This window comes from Sinohyriopsis cumingii, chromosome 4 (assembly GCF_028554795.1).
Source record: "Sinohyriopsis cumingii isolate HCF-2022 chromosome 4, ASM2855479v2, whole genome shotgun sequence".
Taxonomy (NCBI): domain Eukaryota; kingdom Metazoa; phylum Mollusca; class Bivalvia; order Unionida; family Unionidae; genus Sinohyriopsis; species Sinohyriopsis cumingii.
The window spans coordinates 114,129,933-114,153,817 of NC_142964.1; the positions used below are offsets into that span (position 1 = coordinate 114,129,933).

Here is a 23,885-nt window from a genome sequence, read left to right on the forward strand (position 1 = left end):
AAGGCAGACAGTCCGCATATCGACACAGTAATATTAATTCTCATCTGATCTGAGTACACAGTCAGTCAGCATTCCTACGGCATAAATCAAGGTATATAGAGAAATACTTTATACACCAAGCTCTTTCTGCTCTCTCTCTCTCTCTCTCTCTCTCTCTCTCTGATTGTGTGTCTATGTTATATTATCTTTTAATGGACCCGGCTGAACCTACATTTCTTCCTGTCGGTAATTGTATTGGAATATCTAGAGTTTTTATAGTAGTTCTCTTAAGGGACTATGTGTAACATGAATGCAGGTTGGCCTCGTCCAATTTGAAAGGCTAATAGCACTAGAGTCAATACAAGTTATGTTAATTAATCTGAACCCCCAAAACAGATTCACTGACAAAAATGCAACTTAAACAGTAAAATGAACAAATTAGTGTTTAGACAGCAGAACATGTATGTATATGTGACAGCACATCACACATGAGATATGGTTACATTGCAGTACATAGTCTGGAACCTAGTAATGAAGAGTACATTACAGTCACGACACATATTTACATAACACTGGAAACGACGAAAATATGATAAAAAACACTGGACAAGTAAAAGGTGTAGGGACGTCAGTTTTACAAAATCACTTGTCCATGACAAGTGACATGACCAAAAAGTGTATATCACTGGGCCATAGATGACGATATATATGATTTTGTTATCTAACCAACATGTGACATTTCAATGCAGGGAACTATAAGGAAATAGCAGATTGACTACTAAGTCCAATCAGAATATCGCGCGGACGTATCCGTCAAGTCAAATGACATCGGATGTAGTTAGGAACAAACAACTTTTGGATTACTAGCCTATAGCGGTGTGCATCACTTAAGTTTTGACAGGAAAAGTCTAAAATATTCCGAATGTTACTTTGTCTCCTTTCCCGCCATAGTCTGTCATCTAGACAAAAATTGCATCCAAGGTCCTTTCCCTATTTGACAGAAAACAGAGGATCGTACCAATTTGGATTTGTTTCCCTTTCAAGCTACGTTCTCATTTTGATCCATTCGGACTTCCCCGACTGTTTCTGTAAAATATAAAGTGGTCCGAGTCCCGCTGGATAATTTATAGTTTGACAACTTCTTAATGTGTAAGCTAAATGGCACGAGCCCTATTACTAGGAGCCTTTCGTTGATAAATTCATACAGAAACTAAAACTATAATTTCGTTTACATTTATTGTGAGTTAGGCTTAATAATGGGTTGATAATTATTTGTCACAGTTAGACTAACACTGGACATCAAATGCATGACTTGCGCTGCAAATGAACAGCCGACATTCTGAATGTATTTGTCTTCGAAGATAAATAACTAAAAGTAGTGATGGTTAAAGGATGATGAAAAGCTCGCCAGTTTGCTATAATACCAGTGAACTTCAAACATGCATGAAGCCCAGACTGATTCAGTTTGCTATAATACCAGTGAACTTCAAACATGCATGAATCCCAGACTGATTCTTTTGACCGCCTTGTCAAAAGGTCATATTCAAAACAGCTTTTTGTTGTTATCTCAACAATGAACGTAAAAAGGAAGTGTTGGAGTAAACTTGTCTCGATGTAAAAGCTATCACGCGAACAGGTAATTAACCAGAACACCTTAAATAAAATCTAGCAGGCATGCTTTCCACATGAATCATTGGTTAGTGTCTCGCATCGTTCATGAATAATTATTCGCATTTGTTTGTAATCTGTCTCAGTCCGATGAATCTTCACCACAGCAACTGTCGTGAGACCACTGATGTATGTCGGATTAGTAATTTGCAGAAAATGCATCTTTTTCCACTAGAAATGTTTCCATTTATTAGCAAGAAAAGAACTAAATTCTAGTTCAGACCACCCTGGCTATTTCTATAATTCGATTATTTGTATAATTGCGAGAGGAGAGAGAGAGAGAGAGAGAGAGAGGGGAGGGAGGGAGGGAGGGAGAGAACATTATGTTTCACTCATTTTCGTGGAGAAACAAAAATGTCTGGATGATCCGGCTTTTCCATTTGGTTTAATGGCTTTGAATACTTCAAATATTGTTTATGTCAATAAAATTTGAAGAAAATAAACTTTGCGAGAATCCCTCTAAGGTGCGTAAATATACGAGAGAGCAATGTATAAATGTCTTGACATCGTAGAGGAACTGTCTTAAGACAATGCTAGGTACAGATGTAAATAATATTACTGGTGCGTAACCTCAGCCTCACAGCTACAAGTGAAAGCGATCAATTAGAATAGAAATGTGAGTTCTTTGGTGGGGTGATGTTTTATGTGAGTAGGAATGTTCGCCTATAACGCGTCACTACACTAATTAAGTGATATTTTTCTTTTATTTTTCTAGATTTGTGAAAATTTTATGTACAAGCGTTATTAGTTCAGCTGTACGTAAACTACCGTATGTTAGGCATAGATCAGAGCGTAACATATGAATAAATAAACGTATATTATTTTGCAATTTAGTGACATTCGACAACCGGCCGAATCATGAACTCAATAAACTTTTTGTCTCACTTGTCTTCGATATAATATCCACTCTTCCGTTCATCCGGATGTGCGCAAATCACAATTTTCTTTCCGCTGTATAAAATTAAATATGTTTGGGATCAAGGAATGAAACTTGGTATAATTATACTGTGTATTGCATTCTCGGTTGGGGGTCTTATCTTTAATGTTACGGCTGAATATTTTATGTTTCTATCACACTTTCCCATCCACTTTAAATGTATGGCCATTAAAGATTAAAGAATGAAGCTTAATATACTTGTAACATATCATTTGAAGCTTTGAAGTTATAAAGCAGATTAGCAATTGTGATAGGACACATCAAATATTTAGACGCAACCTTGATCTTGAATATTGTTAACCCTTTATGATCTGAAACTCACCTTCCAATACGTTTATTAATGATGTGCAAGTATACAAAGTTTCATGACTTACTTTTACAGGGATGCAATTATAATACAGAAAGGAGAGTGCGATGAAAATGTAAACGAATGAGCTATGACCTTGATGTTGAAGACTGGATTCACAGTGTGGAATGATGAAAACGATCTGGTAATGACGTACATGTGTAGCAAGTTTCATCCTTTAATTGTGTAGATAGCGAACCAAATGTAATATGCATCACATTTTGGATACTTAATATTTTACTCTTGTTACGGGTATATGCTTTTAAAATAAGTAAGAGAAAAGAGTGAAAGGCATAAAGCTTTGTAAAATTCAACAAATAATTTATTCCCTAAAATACAAAGTGAAAATTGGAATAAAGAACTTACGCTACAGACACAAGTCCTAATAATTATAAGTCATGAATAAAATTCAGTAGAAGTCTGGATTAAATCCATAAACTGAAGAAGATGATGTGTATGTGGCAGCTTATAGACTGTATCAACAGTCTCTTGTTGAATCACAGTAATATTATTCCAAGTTTGAATTCACTAAAAATTCCAGTGTATGTCTTTGTCCAGACATCAGGGTCTTTCTAGAAGGTTATTTTCCATTAGGCAATAGTTTTTTTTATAAAAGAAAATGCTAATTGTGACCTGAGGTCAAGTAGAAAACTATATAATCTTGTCACTGAAGGGAAAAGTCATTGGTGCTTAAAGATCCAGTACAATCAAGTTGCATTAAATGTTTTGACCAGTAATTCAGGCTGGGCTGAAGTCTGTTTCTTCAAATTATTGAATTCAAGTGATTATTTCGTCTGGAAATATAAAAGTGCTCTTATAAAATTCTTGGATAGAAACATTCACTGTAATATTTGAGAATTCATACCTGGAGTTATATTACTGTGATTGAACAAAAGACAGGTAGCACATCAACACTGTGCGAGATATCACAGACAAATCATTAGCTTCAATTTTCGGATTTAATTTCGTTTTCTTCTAAATTGTGTTCAGGACATTCAATTATTAAGATTTGTGTCCGTAATTCTATGACTTGTTGACATTTAATTCGCAATAACCTAATTTCTTATTTTTTCAAGCACAGTTTGTATCCTAGGGAGACAAATTAATTGTTGGAGTTTAGAAAGCTTACTTACGTTTAAGAGCATATACCCCTAATAGTGTCCATCACACTTTCCCTTCCGTCTACATTTGTAAGTCACTTTGAAATGAAGGAATGACGGTGTGTCACATACTGCACCGGAAATCCATGGTCCTCATGGTCAAGGTTACTGAACAGTATTGTATGGTTTCTTTTATACTTAATGTTCAACTATGTATCTTTGAACTGTTTGAGATTATGAGATCCATATATGTCATCATTTGCAGGAGTGTTGTGTGCCACTTAGGAGGACTTGTGTTAAAGTCCAAGGTCACGTGTCAATAGTTTAGGTGACAGTCACATTAGCCCCTACAATTTCTACTGTAACAGCTGTTTAAGACAAATGGGAACACGCTTGTATACGTATATATTGTCACTAGAATTTGCATTGTCCACGTAAGGTCGAAAGAACAAAGTCAAGGTCACAAATCACTAATTTTCAGACTTTGATGAAATGTATCACAATTAGTATTTCTTTAATGTCAAGGCCATTGCTCAATTATTTCTTCTGGACATTTCCTTTAATGATCTTTAAGACAGAGTAATTAAGAGTTATTTTCGATGTTTACCTTAAAATTGCTTCATTTTGAATGCAAGCAACATTCATTAATGGTTATCAGCAGGGAAAAATATTACTAATTGTCTTAGGGATGACAGTAAGATGTACTAACAGCTCATTGGCTCATGTAGTGCACCGATAACCTGGAGAGCGATAAAAATGCTTAAAAACCAGAACTCGCGTACTATACTCGAACTAAATCCTTGGGATGTTAAAGCTAGTTAGAATGCATTCCTACAAACAAAAAATTAATTTTTTTCATTTGTAAGGACCTATAGTTTTCAGATTTAGTTGTATCTTAGTCTAGGGTGTTACTTTAGAAATACATGTAAAATATGGCATATAAACTTTGGAATCAAAACGTACGTTAAACCACCATCGATGTTCATTTGCAATGATCAGAACAAATCTAAGCTAAGAATTGTGGATTTTATAACTTGATGCATACAGAGCTTAAAATTTAATTTAGTATATTCCTCACAATTGATTAGACCGAAAGCCCCAATGTACACCTGATGCGGTCTCTCTTTGTTATTTTCAATAGATAAATCAAATTATGTTCTTTAAGAAAATGTAAAACCATATTAGGGTTCATAATTCTTGTTTAGATGTATTACGTATTACTTCATTTTTTGAGTCAGTGCCTGAAAAATATTGCCAAAGTCCATTAAATTGAAATAGCCGAGCCACTCTCATATGTCATATTAAGTCTGCCACAATACTCCAAGGGTGAATACAACACATTGAAGTAAGTAAGTATACAATCAAGTTTTGTTTACATCCAAATGGAAAGGGGCCCAAGGTGACCGGGTGGTCTAACATCCCTCGCCTTCACAGTTCGCTCACCTCTCCTCTGTTTACTAGCACGTGTAATTATGAAACTGTCCAATCAAATACATTTAATATCATTACCTTTTACCGATCACTCACCTTTCATCTCTTTCCACGTGGTTTCAAGTGAGCTTGGCAGTTTATTCCCGTGGGTTGGAGGTGCTTTCAGAGGCCTTCCTCCATAAATATAGTTGACGCCATGTATAACTTATCAAGTGCTGGCGATTGGCGATTTGGCACGATAAACCAATCCAAATGAAATTGTATAGTACTCAAGCTTTTCAAATATATGACCAATAATGTGCATTGTATGAGCATTGGTAAGAAAGAAATAATGCCTTTATCTGGAGTCTTTCAGCTTTGGAAAAGAAAATGCCATTTTGAACAGCATGGTTCAAATGTAGACATAATCATGAATTAATTCCAGCTTATTATTTCATGCATAAGTTGAGTGAGCTCTGCATGGAGTGAAGATGCTGAATTTCACAAAACGAAAGCCATTCACCGTGGATTTTCCAGTTAATTCTATTCCGTGCGTGACTACACTAAATAATCTGTTTGGATGTTCTCTTCATGTTTCAATATTTATGATAAGGTCAAGAAGCATTAACTTCATAGTCCCCAAGATGTGGGTTAGGCACTAAAACTTTCACCATTTTTCAGTATTTATGATGAGGTCAAGAAGCATAAACATCAGAGTCCCCAAGACTATATTATGTGGATTAGGCCCTGACACTGACACAACATATATATATATATATATATATATATATATATATATATATATATATATATATATATATATATATATATATATATATATATATATATATATATATATATATATTTGTAGTTGTTTGCATTATCAGGAAATCTTTGATTCCTTTTCAGCTATTATGAGAATGGTGTTTAAATTTATGAAATGTGCTTATTTTAAAATATTAGATTTTTTTTAACATTAGAGACTGATTTTTAATTATTACAAAATCGTTGTCTATTCTTAGAAAACATTGATGTATGTCCAAAACTGATTATCGGAATCAAGTTAATATCGAAGCTAAGACTTCTATTTCAAGATGAGAAAAACATGTGCAACTACACGAAGAACATGTTCTGAAATGTAACGCCTAACTTAAAGAACAACTCAATGAGAGTTTAAAGCATATGCATGGAGATACGGGAGAATTAAACAATTAGTAATTTAGTTTAGATCTTAATAAAAGTTATTGCATTTACGAAGGATATGAAATATAGGATAAATAAACTTGATAAAGATGTTAGGATAAAGTATTAATTGGGACACGTAAGGAATCAATACCTAATGTAAAACGTTTAATTTGATGAAATTAATAGTAGCTCTGATTTATGTAGTTCCCCCAAGACAGCTAACTTTAAGCAGTGCGAGAAAAGGGAACCGCTCTTACACACAAACACCTTCGATTAAAATTGATTTTTCATGAATGTAATTCATACCGAACGTGTCATTTCATATTTTACAAATTCATGAAATGTTTTGCATCTTATTCATAGCTAAGTGTCTTGTCACTTTGTACAATGCATAACAAAGTTTCACGTATTTGGCGATGAAGGTCTATAATAAATAGGTGTCGCCATTCTTGCTTTTGTTTTCGATTATGATGATACTGTTAATATTGATGATGTAAATCCTGAATATTTTAAGTAGGGCACTTATAAATCACCCAACCATCCGAATGTTGTGAACCTATGAATGTCAGTTTAAGAGTAGAAGCTCTATAGGCGTCGATGTTTCTTGGTCGCTGATTGTATTTCACGAAATATCAAAAGCAAATGAAACCATTTGTGTAGGGTGAACCATTTGTGCTAACTTTTTGTTCTTATTTTTGCCAGATATCAAAAGAAGCCTAACAGTGTAGAAGTCAACCATAACAGTGATGGCAAAACATAATAAGTCTGGGAAAACAAACAAGAACCTATTGATGCACATCAAAAACAACCCGGTGTACCCGGTTAAAGAGTCAACAAGATTTACAGAATATACTACATCGCCTGTCTACACTGATGTCTCACTACAAGTGTGTTTGATCTTATCCATTTTTCATGCATTTTTCGATGACGTTATTAATCCGTCTATTCATGCATGCTATTAGGTCAAACAACACTTATAACATAAAGATCAGTGCTTTCTTCAGACTCTGCTCACGTGCCTTTTCATCATTGTATAAGTCAAAAGGCCCATATAGCAGCATTGCATGATAAAATGCACCCAAAATATGTGTTGTGATTGCAATAGCGTGCTCAGTGTTGTAACAATTATTCGATTTCTTTAAATCATTAACATAAATTACTTTATTACTCGTCATTGAGGCAAACTTCTCTTTGGTCAAGAGATTTCTTTAGGCTTTAAAAAAGTTTTATGTATTTTTAAAGACAACAACATGACTGAGTTATTGTATGCGTAGGCGCTCTTATTTTAATTGTATGCAGATGTATTGAACAAATCATTGCATTAAATAAGAACATATAATAAAAATTGAAAAGTGATTTCTTATCAGAGAGTCCTACTAGTGTGCATTTACTGCAGTTATTCAAAAGAACTTCATACAAATGTTATAAATGTCGTGTACGGACTGTAATAACCAAGGAATATGAAAAATGTCAAACAATTGACAGGGTCTACTAAAAGTACAAAAATACCTATAAACTCAGCGTTAAAAGTAGATAATTAATTAAATGTTTTAAGGCTCGGTTTACTGGGTGCACGGATGTATGGGTCACCAAATAACTAAATGAATTTGAGCTTTTTGCAGATTATCTTACATTTTCATAACTATAGAAGTCACGCTATGAAAATGGAGTGCTTTAAAATAATGGCAATGTTACAGACAGCTTCGCTAGCCAAGGTTCTGATAACCCTATCAACACCTTGGCGTATCGAGCAGATATTTCTGTGCTTCAGGTCTGCTAATTTCATTGAATGCGGGGCAAACCACCGCATCCAATCAAAATTAAGTTGTTCAAATTTGGACACTGTTCCTACGGAATTAAGACAAGGAGAGAACACAACCCGAATGGGCTGATAAATAAGCTCATTTCCAGTGCCGGTTCGCGTTTACACACATACCTTTCATTCAAATAGACCTGTAACGGCTTCCCTTTTGTACAGTATCATACTTTGAATGTTAAACTTACAAAGTATCCTTTTTACATCAATTGCCACAGCTGTCTTCGGCCGATGTACAATGCACCATGCTATTGGTTAAGTTGGCATTACATACTTACAATAGATGTTGCTAGGACAAAGCACCGATATAGCTGTTCGGCCCGCCAAGGTGGGTGTAGATAGGGTTATCAGAACCTTGGCTAGCGACGATGTGTAACAGAATATCTTCATTTTACAAAATTTTTTAACGGAAGATTTAAAACAGACAACATTTATAGCTCAGAACTGAATCGGAACGAGCAGGTATTCACTTATGACTACTAAAAGCTATTACCTTTCTCCATTAATTCCTATTGTTTATTTTTTCAGTGTGAAAATTTAAATCAGTTAATTGATGACCTCAGAAATGATCGGACGGAGACTGTTAAAAAGATCGATATATCGGAGTAAGTGTTATAGTGGAAGGATAACTACTATTTTCAAACGAGAAGAAACTTTAAATTTCTCTTTCTGCCAGAAGATGTGGGGAAAAGGTTTCTTTACAATCATTATAAGAAAGATGATTTTGTAAAGTCATTTTTCAACAACTTTCCAGTACAGTTGGTTCTTTGTGTACTATAAACGTAGAGCTGTTAATTCGAAATATATTCTTAGGATTACAATTCTCATCCATTACAAAATGACAGTTTTATAATATTGTGATGTACATTGCTAGTTGAACGTTGTGTGATTAAAAGGCAAATGTGAAAATAAATCACAGCAATTATCTACGCACATACATAAAGTACACATTATAATAATCCGTCATTTTCTTTTGAAGTTCACATTCTCTTTTTTTTCTTCTACATTTCAACTGACTGTTTACTTTACTTTAGTCGGTCTTTGAAAATTATTTAATTTTACGTTCCTGCATATGATGAAGTTTTAAAGAGTTATTTTATATGCTACAGGTCGAGAAGATTCACATCTATGGTGGACAGCATACCTACTCTGGGCAAGAATACATCAGGTATACTGTCATCCTTTACCAAATGTATGCATTAGAAAGGCAGGTTGTTGCTATAGCATTGCCACTAAGCTTTAATGCCACGTATGCATTATATATGCTCGCCAAAATGTGTATTGTGCAATATTAACTCTGTCTATCTGCTGCTCATTTTTTTCTAAAACTTTTGCTTTGAACAATCATCTCTTACCAATATGATTTATTTTAGAAATTGTGTTGTATTTTTTGTTAAGCAAGACGAGAAGGACATAAATGACTCATTTGTTGTTCCGTTGACGTTTAAGGGTGGAATTAAAGTGAAAAACGAATTATGAAGAATGTAATCGTTTCCATTTTATACAGTTCATGAGGAAGCTTCGTCCTCTGCTTCCAGTACAAATGGTTATGCACATGACAAAAGTGATTCAGGCTGTGCTGAAAAGTTGCTGATGCAGGCTCAACTAAGGAGAACTCATACTTCTTTGTTCAATGACAATAGGATCACCAACCCCGAAAATACCGAAAATGTTATTTTTTCGAGTACTCGAATTTTATTTCGTTTATCCAATGTACAACATTTCAGAACGATACTATCTTCCAGTGAACAGCATAGTGATAGTGTTTCCTTTCAAGATGTTTCCACGAGAGTAACTTCAGAATATAATAAAAATCTTGTCCTGCGATCGGGATTGCACAAAAGAAAAACACAAGCTAAACAGCTTCGACGGTTTAAAACTAACTCAAAGGAAGACAATAGGCTAGCATCCTATGAAGCTCAGATAGAACATGTAGATAAAACACACTCACAAAACAGAACACAAGCTACGAAAACAACAGGACAAACCCTGGGTTATGATAAGTCGACAAAGCCTCAAAGAAACAAACATAAGACGAAAACAGAAGTATCATCTACTAAAGCATCTATTTCAAAGCCTCGGGCTCGTGCAGATGCATATTTAATAACAAAGTCAACCAAAATTCCAACAAAGTATTCAAAGAATGATGTTACTAAATCACAACTTAAATCAACACGGAAGCAGACACCTGGTCATCAATCTGAAGGCTCGTTGGAAATATTCAAAATGATGCAAGGTGATGAGGAGCAGTAAGTATAGAAATTACACGGGTAGGTTATAACAATATGCAGCAGATTCCTTATCGTTCTCACTCTAACAATTGTATCATTGAAAGGAAACCAGTTATTAATAAAATTACAAGAAACAATGTAAACGAATATATGCCCTATTCCAAACTAAATGCACAAGCGCATATGCGTCATTACACAACAATGACATTATTACTGCGCACAGAACTCCGCCCAGATAATACTGAGTTTAGTCTCGCGCTCGACATAACTTTCGAAACTAAATGGCGTGTCTAGTTAAAATTGAAATTTGTAGTCATATTGTGAATGAATGTGCATTGCAACAACTTTTCTATTTGATCTGGAATGAATAGATTTTGGTAACTTTTTTTCTCGATTCTACGAAATTTCGTGATTATGGACTGGATTTTTAATTGACAATTCCACATGAAATACATGGGATTGAAGAAGCTAGGGAGAAGCGTGTTGATATTTGCAAATGTGTTTCTGTTTCTGTCACTGAATGTTTTAAATCATAATGTGGGGAAAATATGAATTCTTTCAATTGCAGCAATTATCAAAAGGACGCTAAGGAATTTAATACTTATTTCATTTTGAGTGCAGTAAGGAGGATGTAATTGCACTTATATTCGAAATTACAGTACAATTTCGAAATGTGTAATCAAGGATGAGAACCTATGACATGGCTCATGTAATTCGGATTTGCAGAAATAATAAAGTAGATTTTGAGGAAATTCCGAATGTAAAACTGTAAGTATATTTTTTGCCATTCTTATCACGAGCTAAAGAAGACAGTATATGACTTGTCACTTGTATGTCATTTGTAAGGACCTGTTCTTGCGTCTGTTGTATATTGTAGCTAGGCTAAATCCGAAACATTGTATCAACACGGAATGTGCCAAAGCAGCTGGTATGTGGCAGTCCATGAAACATTTGTATTAGTTCATTCAGAAACAAATTTAAACAACCACAACGTAAAGCGCCTCTTACGCGAGTGTACATGATTTGTTTACAAATCAAAGGTGCTAGCGTCTGCATTCCATTGTTTGTTTACAATAGAAAGTAGTTCCTTTATGTACGTGAATGCTATATGTGTTTTGGCGCGCGAGTTCAATATCGGATAACACTGCACGATTCTGACAATGCAAAGTTAACGGGGAAAATGGGCATATAATAATGCACTACATTGTATTTATTTATGTTAACTATTTGTAACATTTTATGCTAAGCGGCCATTCAATATAAGATAATATTTATAATGCATCAACGAACTAGACTTTGGTAGTTTCACTTAGAAATAAGTAATAAATATAATAGTACATACAGGCATTGAACCTATCAGTAACTGTCCATCAGTTACTGGTTATTATCGATCTACCGATAACTGTGCCTGAGAGCCATCTGACAGTCATTACGAAATTATTTATTTGATCCACTGAATTATATCACCTGTGAGAGAATGCCTAACCTTTATGTTGGGGAATATGCAGGACACAATTTATATGTCAATTGATAGAAATATAATAGAGATAAACTTACGACATTGCAATGGGAAATTTTGAAACAACATATACAAAGAATTAACATTTCAAATAAATTCTTTTAGACACCTTTTTATACTTTATTTCTAGAGTAGGTCTTTTGGCAATCGGATAATCAAGTTCTAAGTGACAAGTTCATCCAGAGTACTTGCTGACTGTAGAAAATTAAAATTAAACCATACACTTTTGTACAATTTCTACTTGGAACGTCTAACAGTTGTAAAATATTCACAGTTATATATTTTGAAGGAAAATCGTTATTACGAAAATTTAGACTTGTAATATATATTCTTCAGAATGGCGGAGATGCTGGAGTCGAGCGGAAATGGTAGGTTATTCAAATTTGATTGTTATAGATAGATATGCACATGTTCATCTGCACTTAAGGACTAGACGTGTAAAATATCAGTAGGGTAAATTAAAGCAGCATGTTACAAAAATAATTGTTATACATTGCAGTAACCACGAGTAACAGTCAGATTCATTTTATGATATGTAATAAAACAGGTTGCGTGAAGATACATTCTTCCATAATTACAACTGAGTGGCTTTATACATTTGAATGTTTCGTTGTTTTTATGTTTAAATGTATTTATTTCCCTTTCAATGTTACTATTTCTGTAGCCATGTCTCTCCATGTCACTCTCACTAGTTCACTAGTTGTGTTGAAGGTTATTGCCTTTTTGATTTCAAATGAGAAGAACTTGTATCATTTGGTAGTTTAATTACCGATGAAGTTTTATATCGCACTAAGCGTAAGGAGTAAATGAAATCAGCAATAATGATAATAATAATAATAATAATAATAATGAGGACTTTATATAGCACCTAATCTTTAGACGCTCTTAGCGCTTTACAACATTAAGCAACACTTTTAACATAAAAATCATATATAATGATATGATTACAAAACACAAACACCATGAAATTAGAACACATAAAAAACATGCTGAAAATATTTCAGGCCGGAAAGATTATTAGGTCTTTAAGTTCGTTCTTGCAGTCGAAATAAGTGAGTTTTTAAGAGTACTCTTGAATGCGATCACTGTATTTGTGTCTAAGTTCAGTGGGCAATGCATTCCACATTGCTGGGGCCTGGTATGCAAAAGAACGTTGTCCATATGACTTCGTTTTCATAGTGGGAATATTGAGTATCCGATTGTCAGAAGAGGATCGTAAATATCTTGATGGTGTGTACACATGGGTGAGGTCGGATATGTATGTTGGACTGGAGTCCGTCAGTGAAATGTAGCACAGAGAACAAATGTGTTTGATTCTGGATCGAATGGATAACCAGTGTAGGGTACAGAGCAGCTGGGAGGTGTGCTCTGATCGTGGTACTCTAAGTATGATTCGAGCAGCTATGTTTTGAACTTTTTGAAGTGTCTGGAGTAGATATTGAAAAGAACCAGACAGAATTGAGTTACAATAGTCCAGTCTTGAAAGTACTAATGAACACCACAAGTGTTTTAGTGGCATCAAACTGAAAAATATTTGCGAATTGAGCTGATGCGTCTCAGCTCATGATATGCAGCCTTGCATATGTTCATGACATGTTGGTACAATGTAAGAGTACTTTCCAGAGTAACACCTAGGTTTCGTACTGACTGTGTGAATTTAATGTTGGTGTTGCTGATATTTATTGTTTGAGGTAAAGGATGTAAATGAGAAGATCTTTGTGTTTTGATCAGAATGGCCTCAGCTTTACCATCATTCATCTTCATCTTGTTACATGTCCTCCATGATTTCACATCAGAAATACACCTCTCAAAACCTTGGATAAGTATGAAGAATGAAGAGAACAGGTCCGAGAACATACCCCTGTGGAACATCACAACATAGATTAACTGGGTTGGAGTGTATTTGCAGACACGATTTGTGTCCTGCTGACAAAGTAGGACATGAACCACATTAAGGCTGTATCATGAATGCCAAATACATGCTGGGGACGGTGAAGTAATATATCATGATATATTGTGTAAAATGCTGCAGTCAAATCAAGGCGGGTGAGGACTGTAATCTTTCCGCTATCCAAAGCAGAGAGAATGTCATTAACTACTTTTAGAAGAGTAGTTTCCGTACTGTGGCAAGGGCGATATGCATATTGTACATTGATAAAAAGACTGTTTGAATTCAGATGAGATACAAGCTGGGATACAACAACCTTTTCTAAGATTTTTTTATATGAATGGGAGATTAGAATCTGGGCGGTAGTTCTTTAAATCGTTATGGTCTAGTGTTGGTTTCGTCAGCAGAGGCTTTACAATGGCAGTTTTGGAAAATGATGGGAATTCCCCGGATGAGAGAGAGGTATTAATAACATCAGTTAATGAAGGCAATACTGGATCAAAGCACTCAAGCAGCAGTGATGTTGGAACTGGCTCAAGTTCATATGACTTTGGTGCACTCTTCATCACGATTGTACGTACAAAATCCATAGAGACAGGTTCAAATGCTGCTAAAGGTTGCCGCTGCAATTATGTATCCCAACTGTATGGTGACAACGAGTCAAATGAAATTGTGTTGTCAAGCTCATCTCTAATGGTTTGTACTTTGTCACGGAAGAAATTTGCAAACATGTCCGGAAGGTCGGCTGGAGAGAAGGTATTTTGAAGTGGTGTACATTTGTTCCTTGACATTAGCTTGGTAGTAATCTCAAAGAGCTCTTTGCAGCTGGAACTTTCCATGATCTTAGTACTGTAGTGGACTGATTTCGCTGCATGGACTATATATGTGACCTTCTTAGCGGCTTCATAGATTTGCTTATGAATAGTGAATCTTTTGGAAAGCCAAAGCCTCTCAGCTTTACGGCGGTCTCTTTTAGCAGTGCGAATCTGGTCCCTAACATTGCTATACCATGGATAACACGTTTGAATTGATACTCTGCACTTGGTAGCTGGGGCATGTTTGTCGAGTAATAAACGCAGGCAGTTGTCGAGTTGTTCTGCAGTAGGAGATAAGCAAGTTGTTAGGTTTGCTTGGATGTTCTGCATTAGTTAGGTTTAATTTATCCTACGGAGAATTCTCTTTGTAGAGATGAAGGTGGAGGGTTAGGGACTGATACGTCAAGATGGCATATAATGCAGCGCTGATCTGATGCAAGGTCATGGGATACCACGGAGGACTGTAGAATGTTATCATCAGGTCTATGAAGAATCCAGTCTAAAATGTGACTATGTTTATGGGTGGGTTGGTTAACTGACTGTTTGAGGTTGAGAACATTGATGGAATCTAGGAATTTTGACGTGTTTTGGTTTCCGGGACAGTAAAAGTGAAAGTTAAAATCTCCAAGAATAATCATGTTGCCACCCATCGAATTTCCATACTCTAGAAAATACAATTGAGAGGAAGTGCATATATATATAAACTGCTTGATCTTGTTAACACAACCGTTTTCACAGGATTCCTGTTCATGAATATGTCAACATTAAGTTGTTCTTGTATGAAAAAGTCTGTATTTTATTTTCAAAAAATCGCCTGAATGTTATTGAAACGTTTGGCTTGTATGGCACTTATGAAGACATTGGAATCTTATTGACGTTTGTACAATGGCATACACAGTATATTCAAATTATATGTATTAGTATGAACCATTACTACTTTATCAGACTGCTCGTTGCATTAAACGCATCAATATTGTATCACTGACCATAACCATTGCACCAGGTGATCTATATAGTTGGCACAGGATTTAAAGCTGTTTGATATTCACAGATAATTTGATGAATTTACTTAAATAATGATTAATAATAATTAATCGGGAACTGCAAACATAAAAATAGAAAAAACTGATTTTCTAATAATCATCAAAAACTGCTAAACAATAGAAACGCTGTAGATGTTAGAACCATATTTATTACCAAAGTCACATAAACTGTTCAAGGAACCGTATCTTGTTGTTATTTCCAAACTGATTTTGAATTTCTAAGTTTTTCAAAGTATACAAAATAATATTCATTGTGTCAAGTATATCTGAATGCAAATGTGGTCGATCTGTGTGACTAGGTTTGTGTATTTCATTAAAAAGAACAATTAACTGATCAGTGATCTAGTGTGCTCTTCTTTATGTTCGTTTTTTCTCCGTATAATTGATTCACAACGTTTCAATGTGTCTGCCGTATTTTTCCGTCGTTAACAAACATTTACGAAATATCATCTTTTTAATTGCTTATCTGTAGACACAGTTAACACATTTGTCTCTCTAAAAGAGAGCTCATTCGGAGTAATCTAGTTTATAAAACAATTTTTTCCGAAAAGGCAAGAAACACGGGAAATCAGGGTGCAGTGTTGAAACCATAATTTGTTTGGATATCTCCGAGGCAATGAAAGGACCATCGTGGACAAAAGCTATTACATTTGCAAAGAACTTTATACAAGGTTTGTATAATTGTTTCAGAGTAAAAAACACTTTGTTTAACAATTCTAACGCAATCGAGAGTGCAGGTATGTGTCATTTTAATTTTTGGACGTAACGTACTATTTATGAATCGTGACACTTATCAGGATGTATAACTCTTTCCCTTTTTCTGCTTCCAGTGCTTACATCAAATAATCTCATTAAATTGTATTCGGTTTATCTAAGCTACTTAAACAAATCTATAGTATAGACTGAAGAAAACAATTTATACATGAAAACTATGAACAGAAACAAGAAATGTGAAGCTTTTATTGTCTTTCGGATACCAGCCAAAGACGTATGTGCCCGTTGTGCGTTGCTGTTATACCTAATTGTCAAGTTATAAGTCAAAATAATGTTCAAGCCCTAAGTATTCTGGTTTCATTTTTATCAATATTCTGAGGACGTTTGATATCGACTGTATGAGATTGATGAATATCCGGTCTCTTTTGTTTTTGAGGAAATACCAGATCGACAGTAAAATATTGCAATGATACCAGTCTTTTGTTTTTCAGGAAGATTCACATCAACAATATGCATGAATATTAATATCTTTTATTTGCAAGAAAATGTTCCATATTGAGGAGATACTATTTCTAGTTTAACACACCCAAATGATCTTATCATTAAACCATCTTCAGATATCTCTTTTTCATTTCATTATGTTTCTTTCTTTTGTTTTATAATAGAAGTGAAAAGCATGCCATGTATGGATTCACGTGTATTCGAGCGAATAGGACTCGTTACTTTTGGATATGAAACACGTGTACAAGTACATCTTACAAGAGAGTATCATCAGGTTCTCTCAAAACTGGGTAATACAAAAGTTCTACGACTGCCCCATTAAGATGTAACCATAATTGTTCTTTGAAGACAACTAACATCTTATAATTGCTCTTTTTTCTCTCATTCATATATCCATAAACATGTTCAATTTGATCTACTTACAAGATTTTATAGGCGAGTGAAACTGAACATATTCTAGCTTAGTGTTGTATAATATAGGGTAGTGTTAATTTGGTTTAGTTAAGCGTAATGTAATATAGTACAATACAATAAACTAACGTATAGTACTGTAAAGCAAAATGGAATCTCTTTACGAAGAATTATTGCACAGGTGTCCATAAAGGTAAAAGTTTAAAAGTACACATATATTTTTGGACAGTGTTATATATAAATTAAGTTTTTTCATTGAAGATACGATTTGGCCCAATGGTCCCACACGAATGAGGGCAGGTTTAAAAATGTGCGCTGCTGCAATCGAAAGTGCAGGTATGTGTCATTTTAACTTTTGGACGTCACGTACTATTTTATTTCTTTGCTTCCAGCTTTATATACACTTAATTTAATCATTTTATTTCAGACTTGATTCCAAATTCAAAAAGCTTGCAATTTCACATAAGATGTTAGAAAACATTATTAATTCAACAGTTTCCTCTCTTGCTCAATTATTAGAACAAAACAAATTCATAAAATAGCATCTGAAAAGAGATAATTCAACTGAAGAGAACGTTTGAAAAGATTTTGAAAGCATATTTGCTAACAATGCAAAGAGAATATGTTGTTTTTGCAGATCACTATAATCGAAAAAATTGGAACGAATGAGATTCTCTAGGTTCATGTGCTCATTTCTAATAATGTATTTTGCTCTATACAATCTGATCTGAGGCCTTTTGTATTGTACTCGATATCATTTATCATTGCTAAACCGTTGCATAATGTTAATAATATCCATAATCCTGAAGTATATGGGCTAAGAATATACAAATTAGTATAAAACAAATACTTCATACAACCCACCGATGGGACATCAGAATATAACAGAAATCGGGAATGAACTCGTTCTTGCCTTTCCAACATAAGGCAACATAAGGCATTAAAGTTAACGAACAACATGTAATAGAAAGTTAACATTCTGAATAGGATCCCGTGATTTATTCTGTCAAAACCTTCTAAGTATTTAAGAAACAAACATAAACTTGACTAATATTATCGCCATATTAATTGGTGAGTTCTCGGAAGGGAAACATAAACGCATCCTCACAGAGATTTCACCTTAAACATACGGATGATTCGTGAGTTATGTTTCACATCACTGAAGCAAAATTAATTAAAAAGCTTTAGATATTGACCTTATTATGAGTATTAGACACTATCTAGTGATTCCAAAAGGGTTAAACGATGCAAATGCATATTATTTAAACAACTCAACTCGAATGGATATCGAACCAGTCTGTCTCAACATAGGCTGCAACACAACTCTCTGTTGTGTCTGGAGCAAGTCTCCTGATAAAGATTGCTTTCCGCAAGCAGAACAGAAGAAACGGTACCTCAAATCAACACAGTGCCATTCTTCTTCTGTCTTCTTGTGTTGTTTATTGAGTAGAATCGTTAACAGTTTGCCGGTTTTCACGAGCAACCTTACTTTAAATATAAGTTGCACTGCAATACATGAAGACGAAGTTTCCTGACTGGCTATGCAAATTATTCAGACAACCTCAGTATGACCAACGTTCTTTGCAATGAGAGTGTGTACAGACTGTATATATTAATTAGAGAATTTTAATAATCTAATTAGATTGCATTGAAAAGTGTATATACTATATTTTGCTCTCTTACGGAATTACAAAAATAGAAAAATATAAGTGATGTAGCTTGACCACTTTAAAATAAAGTTTTACTTACAATGATAAGATTTAGGATGAATGGACAAAATGCGTAGCTATAACTGCAGAATAGTATCAACAAAGAGAAAATGTGTATGAAATGGCTGTATTCTTGTCCATGTGATACCCATGTTTTTCTCTAAAGTGAGAGCCAAAAAGTGTACTTTACATGAGTAAAATACAAGTGGAATGACTCAGATCGTTTGGGGTAGGTACAATCATAGAGATGCGGTTGAAAAAAAAATTATTTTACATCATTGCCTAAATGAGAATGTTTATCCATGAGGGATGATCATTTTTAAATATTGCTATCATGTTTGTGATAAGCGACAACGTTTCTGTAAGATAACAGTATATTCAACACATAAAAAACAAACTGCTGTTATCTCGAACTTTGGAATCGTGTACAAGTGTGGTTCTATTTCAAACTGATTTATGAAAAGATAAGCTATCTGCAAAACGATCAATGTCCAGTAAAATTAAATTTCGGAGGTCCTGAGTAAAGTTTGCCTTTGCTAAGAACAGCAAGGTGGAGTCGGAGATTTTATATTTGCCCAAATGTGATCGAGATCCCTCGACGTAGCAACTCCACCCAGCTCGCTCTCCAATCCATCCCAGCACAATGGGATTAGAAAATCAACAAGATCGTAAGAGAAGTTGAAAGTAGCAAAGACTGTATCTAATTAAAAACATATTCTAATGTTCAGTGGATTTTAAAGACAGACACTTGCTTTATTTTTACTTAATATGTGGTTGTATTTATGGGAGTGTGTACTCGTGTGTGTTCATCTGCTTGATACTGATAATGGATAGTGCTAAGTCTTCCAACAATTGTGTACATGTAAGAATATTAAATGTTTCAAATGAGACATATTATTTTCCATTTTTATCACCTTTGAATTTCGAATAATTTTCCATAGGCTGACAAGATAATTTCTTCTAAATTGAACAACGCCGCCTATTTTCAGCCAAGACCATTGTCCTTTCTTGGTGCCTCAAAAAAACCTTTTTAAGTATTCAAAAAAACCTATATTGCTGATATGATGAGAACTTGGTTGAAGCGTGTATTTAGTCAATGACACGTTTCCTAAGCTAAATAAAGGATTTTACAATGATTCAAATGCTCCTTCAACTGAATGAGTGTGAGCGGGGGGGGGGGGGGAGGAAGACATATTAACATGATCAAGAGCAAATACTGGTCTTTTCAGCTTGTTATATTTTCAGTGTGTTTAAATCATGTTAAGCTTTAGCTAGGTAGTGGGGTGCGTGCCAGCAACTGGGTCTAAAGTGTATGAGTTACCATGTGTTAAATTGATTAATGACATCAAGAACTTCACTTCTCACAACGAAAGAGAGAGGGAGAGAGAATTTTCAAAATCAAATAATTCTGCAAGGAATATAACATAAAGTACAAACTGTAAACGGATTGTAATTATTATGACATCCTGTAATAAAACAAAAACAGTAAACATTTTTAAAAAAAAATAAAATTAAAATGAGAAATTAAAGCTACACTAATGTTCTTAACTATTTCGAAACAAATTAAATACAAAAATATACCAAATCATGTTGTCTGTATATTTAAGTCAGTAAACATACCATAGTACCTTATTTTTTCTTTGCAAATTTAAATTCAGAGATATAAAATAGTGATGTTGTCAGTATATTTAAATCAGTACATATGCCATAGTATGCTATATTATTGTTGTCTGAATATTTTAATCCGGAAATATGTCATAGTATTGTTGTCTGTATATTCATCTTGACACATCTCGGCAATAGATTGCTGGCATAAGGTCAGAACAAGTCATTCAAAAACTCAAATCAAATATGTTCCAGATATATATAAAAAAACAATATCTATGTAAATTTAGACTGGACTTAATAAGAAACAATATTATGATCACATTATCATTCAAAACTAATCGGCAGTATTCAGATGATAAAACATTTAAGAACGAAAGCAAATTTTAAAAATAGGATCCAAATAGGATCCAAGGAAAGGAGGTGGAAAATAGATACACGCATGGCCAAGGTAAACAAAGTAGTTTATCGTATAAAAATAGGAATTATGGTTTTGGTCATGCACAACGTTCATTTAGACATGCGCGCTCCTTGTTTCTTCCAATACCTTTATTTAGTCGACACACCATACACATACAGTATCTAAGTATACAACTCACCCAAGTGTCTTTATAATACGTATGTTCAATTTTAAGCAAAACAAGGTTTTCTTCCCATCACTTGTAATATTGTTAAAAAAGTTTTTTGCATTATATAGTGAGATTACAAATAGAGACAAACTCCTGACATTGCCGTTTAAACCCCTGGCATAGCTTAAACTTGTAAAGCTAAATACAATTTATTACAACATACTTACAGAACAAAAAAAAAATGCCCTACTTACGTAAACTACATAACTGTGCAAAATGAGTATTTAATACTTTTTGAATAATTTCTTCTTAAGAACGTACATGGTTCCTCTTGTTTTCACGTTGCAATATTGTATTATTCAGGTGGTGCGACCATATTAGTGAATGGAATGAGTGTAAGTCCACGCATCATACTAATAACTGACGGGAAAACAGCAACTAACCTCGGTCGAGAGGGGTCAGACATATCTTGCACTCAAGACCAGGCAAGTATTTTAATAACATTATATCAACATGATTTTCAGTCATGAAAGTTCGGCATTGTATTTGAAGTGTGATAATGCAAGGTTTCAAAACAATTTGACGACAATCGAACTTTCACAATTTCTTTGAAAAATGTTTACTTTTCTCTTCATCGTGCTTGAGCGAATTTTGCAAATTAACTGATCTTTCAGACATTTGTCTCATGCCGATTTACTTTTTAGTACTAAACTGGTGTCCCACTGGCAAGATCTGGGAGCCAGTAGGGATATTTCAATGATTTTTATTATTTCTTTCTGGAAAAAGAAGTTTAAATTTTCTACTCCTCAGATAGATAGCACATGCTAGCATTAAACTGCTGAGATTTCGTGAGAAATTGTATCACTTTAATAGCATATAAAATATATTCTTCACATCCGCTATGCTCTTTATCATTTAAATAGATGCTAATTACTGGTATTTAAAGTTATATTATGGTAAATAGCGGTAAACTACGAGTGTCCTTAATGTTTATCTTCTGGGACGGAAGTTTTGACCTGTATGCTGCAGTTTTAAATATGCTATCCCTCACACTGGTTTTCGTTTGAGTCATTGATTAGTACAATGTTATAGTCGAGGACATAGACGAATGAAAATTACTTTAGTCCAATATCTGGAACTCACAACCATTTCCAAACTAAATTAGGTCTTGCATTATACTTGCAGTAAAGATGTCGCTAGTTCAGTATTTCACGCCCATTGTATTATAAATCTGACACATACATGGAAACGTTTTAGTGCTGCCATTAAAATCCAGCAACCTGTATAATTGCATATACAACAGTCATAAGTTTAAATTGGTAAAAAGCTATCATGCTTTCAATTTCAATGACCTTTTCAACATATGCGTCTTTTCACTTTTTGGATTCCTCAATTACAATAGTACCACGTTTAAAAGAAAAACAAACAAAACTTTCTATGACCTATATTTACGTGCAGTTAGGGAAACATCAATAAAACTCCTTGTCACCGACTTCAAAATGCATTATGTTACACAATGAATGTATCTGATTGTAAATGTACTTTCTAACTGTGACACGTGGAAACTAGTGGCACGTTTTCTTACGTGCCTATGTTGGCCGAGACGAGACTTGAAGCAGCGAAGACAGCTGCGAGACATTTGCAAGTCGAATGCCTTAGGCCACTTGGCCAACAGGGGCCGCAGCATACAACACATATCCAATTATATTTAAAAGGTTGCTTCCTTGTTCTACCTAATTCATGACTATTAGTATGTTCCCTTACTCGCAGCATAAATATCCTATCTTAAAGTTCGAAATGTTCTGATATAACGCACTGACTATTGAAGCATGAAGTAATCCTTACTAACCTGGCTTTTCTAAACAATAACTTTACAAATTGATTGTAAAGTTCATTTTATTCAGGTTTGTTGTGTTTATTATGCAAAAACGCATCATACCTGTAAACAAAATTGATGTATAAAAAGGTTTGCATTGAAATATTAACTATCAACCATAGAATTTAAAATACAAGTTCGAGATATTTAACTTAACGTTCTATATAAGCTTAAGTATCTCTATCTGCATGCAAACATATTTGTCTGCAAGATAAGAACTAAATAAGTAATGTAATTAAAGCGGCTTATTTCTTGGCCTGGCTGACTTGCAGGAGGAAACGTTGAATTAGAGCAACTTATTCTCAAGAGAGGCTTTACTACTGAATCAACTTATCTTCTAACTTTTGTAGCATTATGTTTATGTGCAGATTCCAAAGATTCATTAACTTCAGTAACAAAGAATCAAATGAGAAAAATAGATTGTGCTTTTATAGCACTATCAGATCCTGGAGAAATAAATTTGAACAAAATGGATGGAGGTTTAAGTGAAATGAAGATGTTTAAGTCTAGAATTCCGTATTGGATAGGTAGTTTCCTAAACATTCTACTGGCAATATTAAAAC

At 34.3% G+C, this 23,885-nt stretch overlaps 1 protein-coding gene across 1 annotated transcript; it reads left to right on the plus strand.

Moving 5' to 3' along the window:
- Nucleotides 1–23,708, plus strand: LOC149801919 (uncharacterized). The gene is made up of 12 exons (XM_089956865.1): nucleotides 1–91; nucleotides 2,967–3,075; nucleotides 7,328–7,512; nucleotides 8,970–9,046; nucleotides 9,551–9,609; nucleotides 9,949–10,690; nucleotides 12,528–12,559; nucleotides 16,489–16,608; nucleotides 17,317–17,442; nucleotides 17,825–17,899; nucleotides 21,810–21,931; nucleotides 23,691–23,708. Exons 3-12 carry the CDS (start codon nucleotides 7,372–7,374, stop codon nucleotides 23,706–23,708), a joined length of 1,512 nt encoding a protein of 503 aa, XP_089812991.1. The 5' UTR covers nucleotides 1–91; nucleotides 2,967–3,075; nucleotides 7,328–7,371.
- Nucleotides 23,709–23,885: the final 177 nt, after the last annotated feature.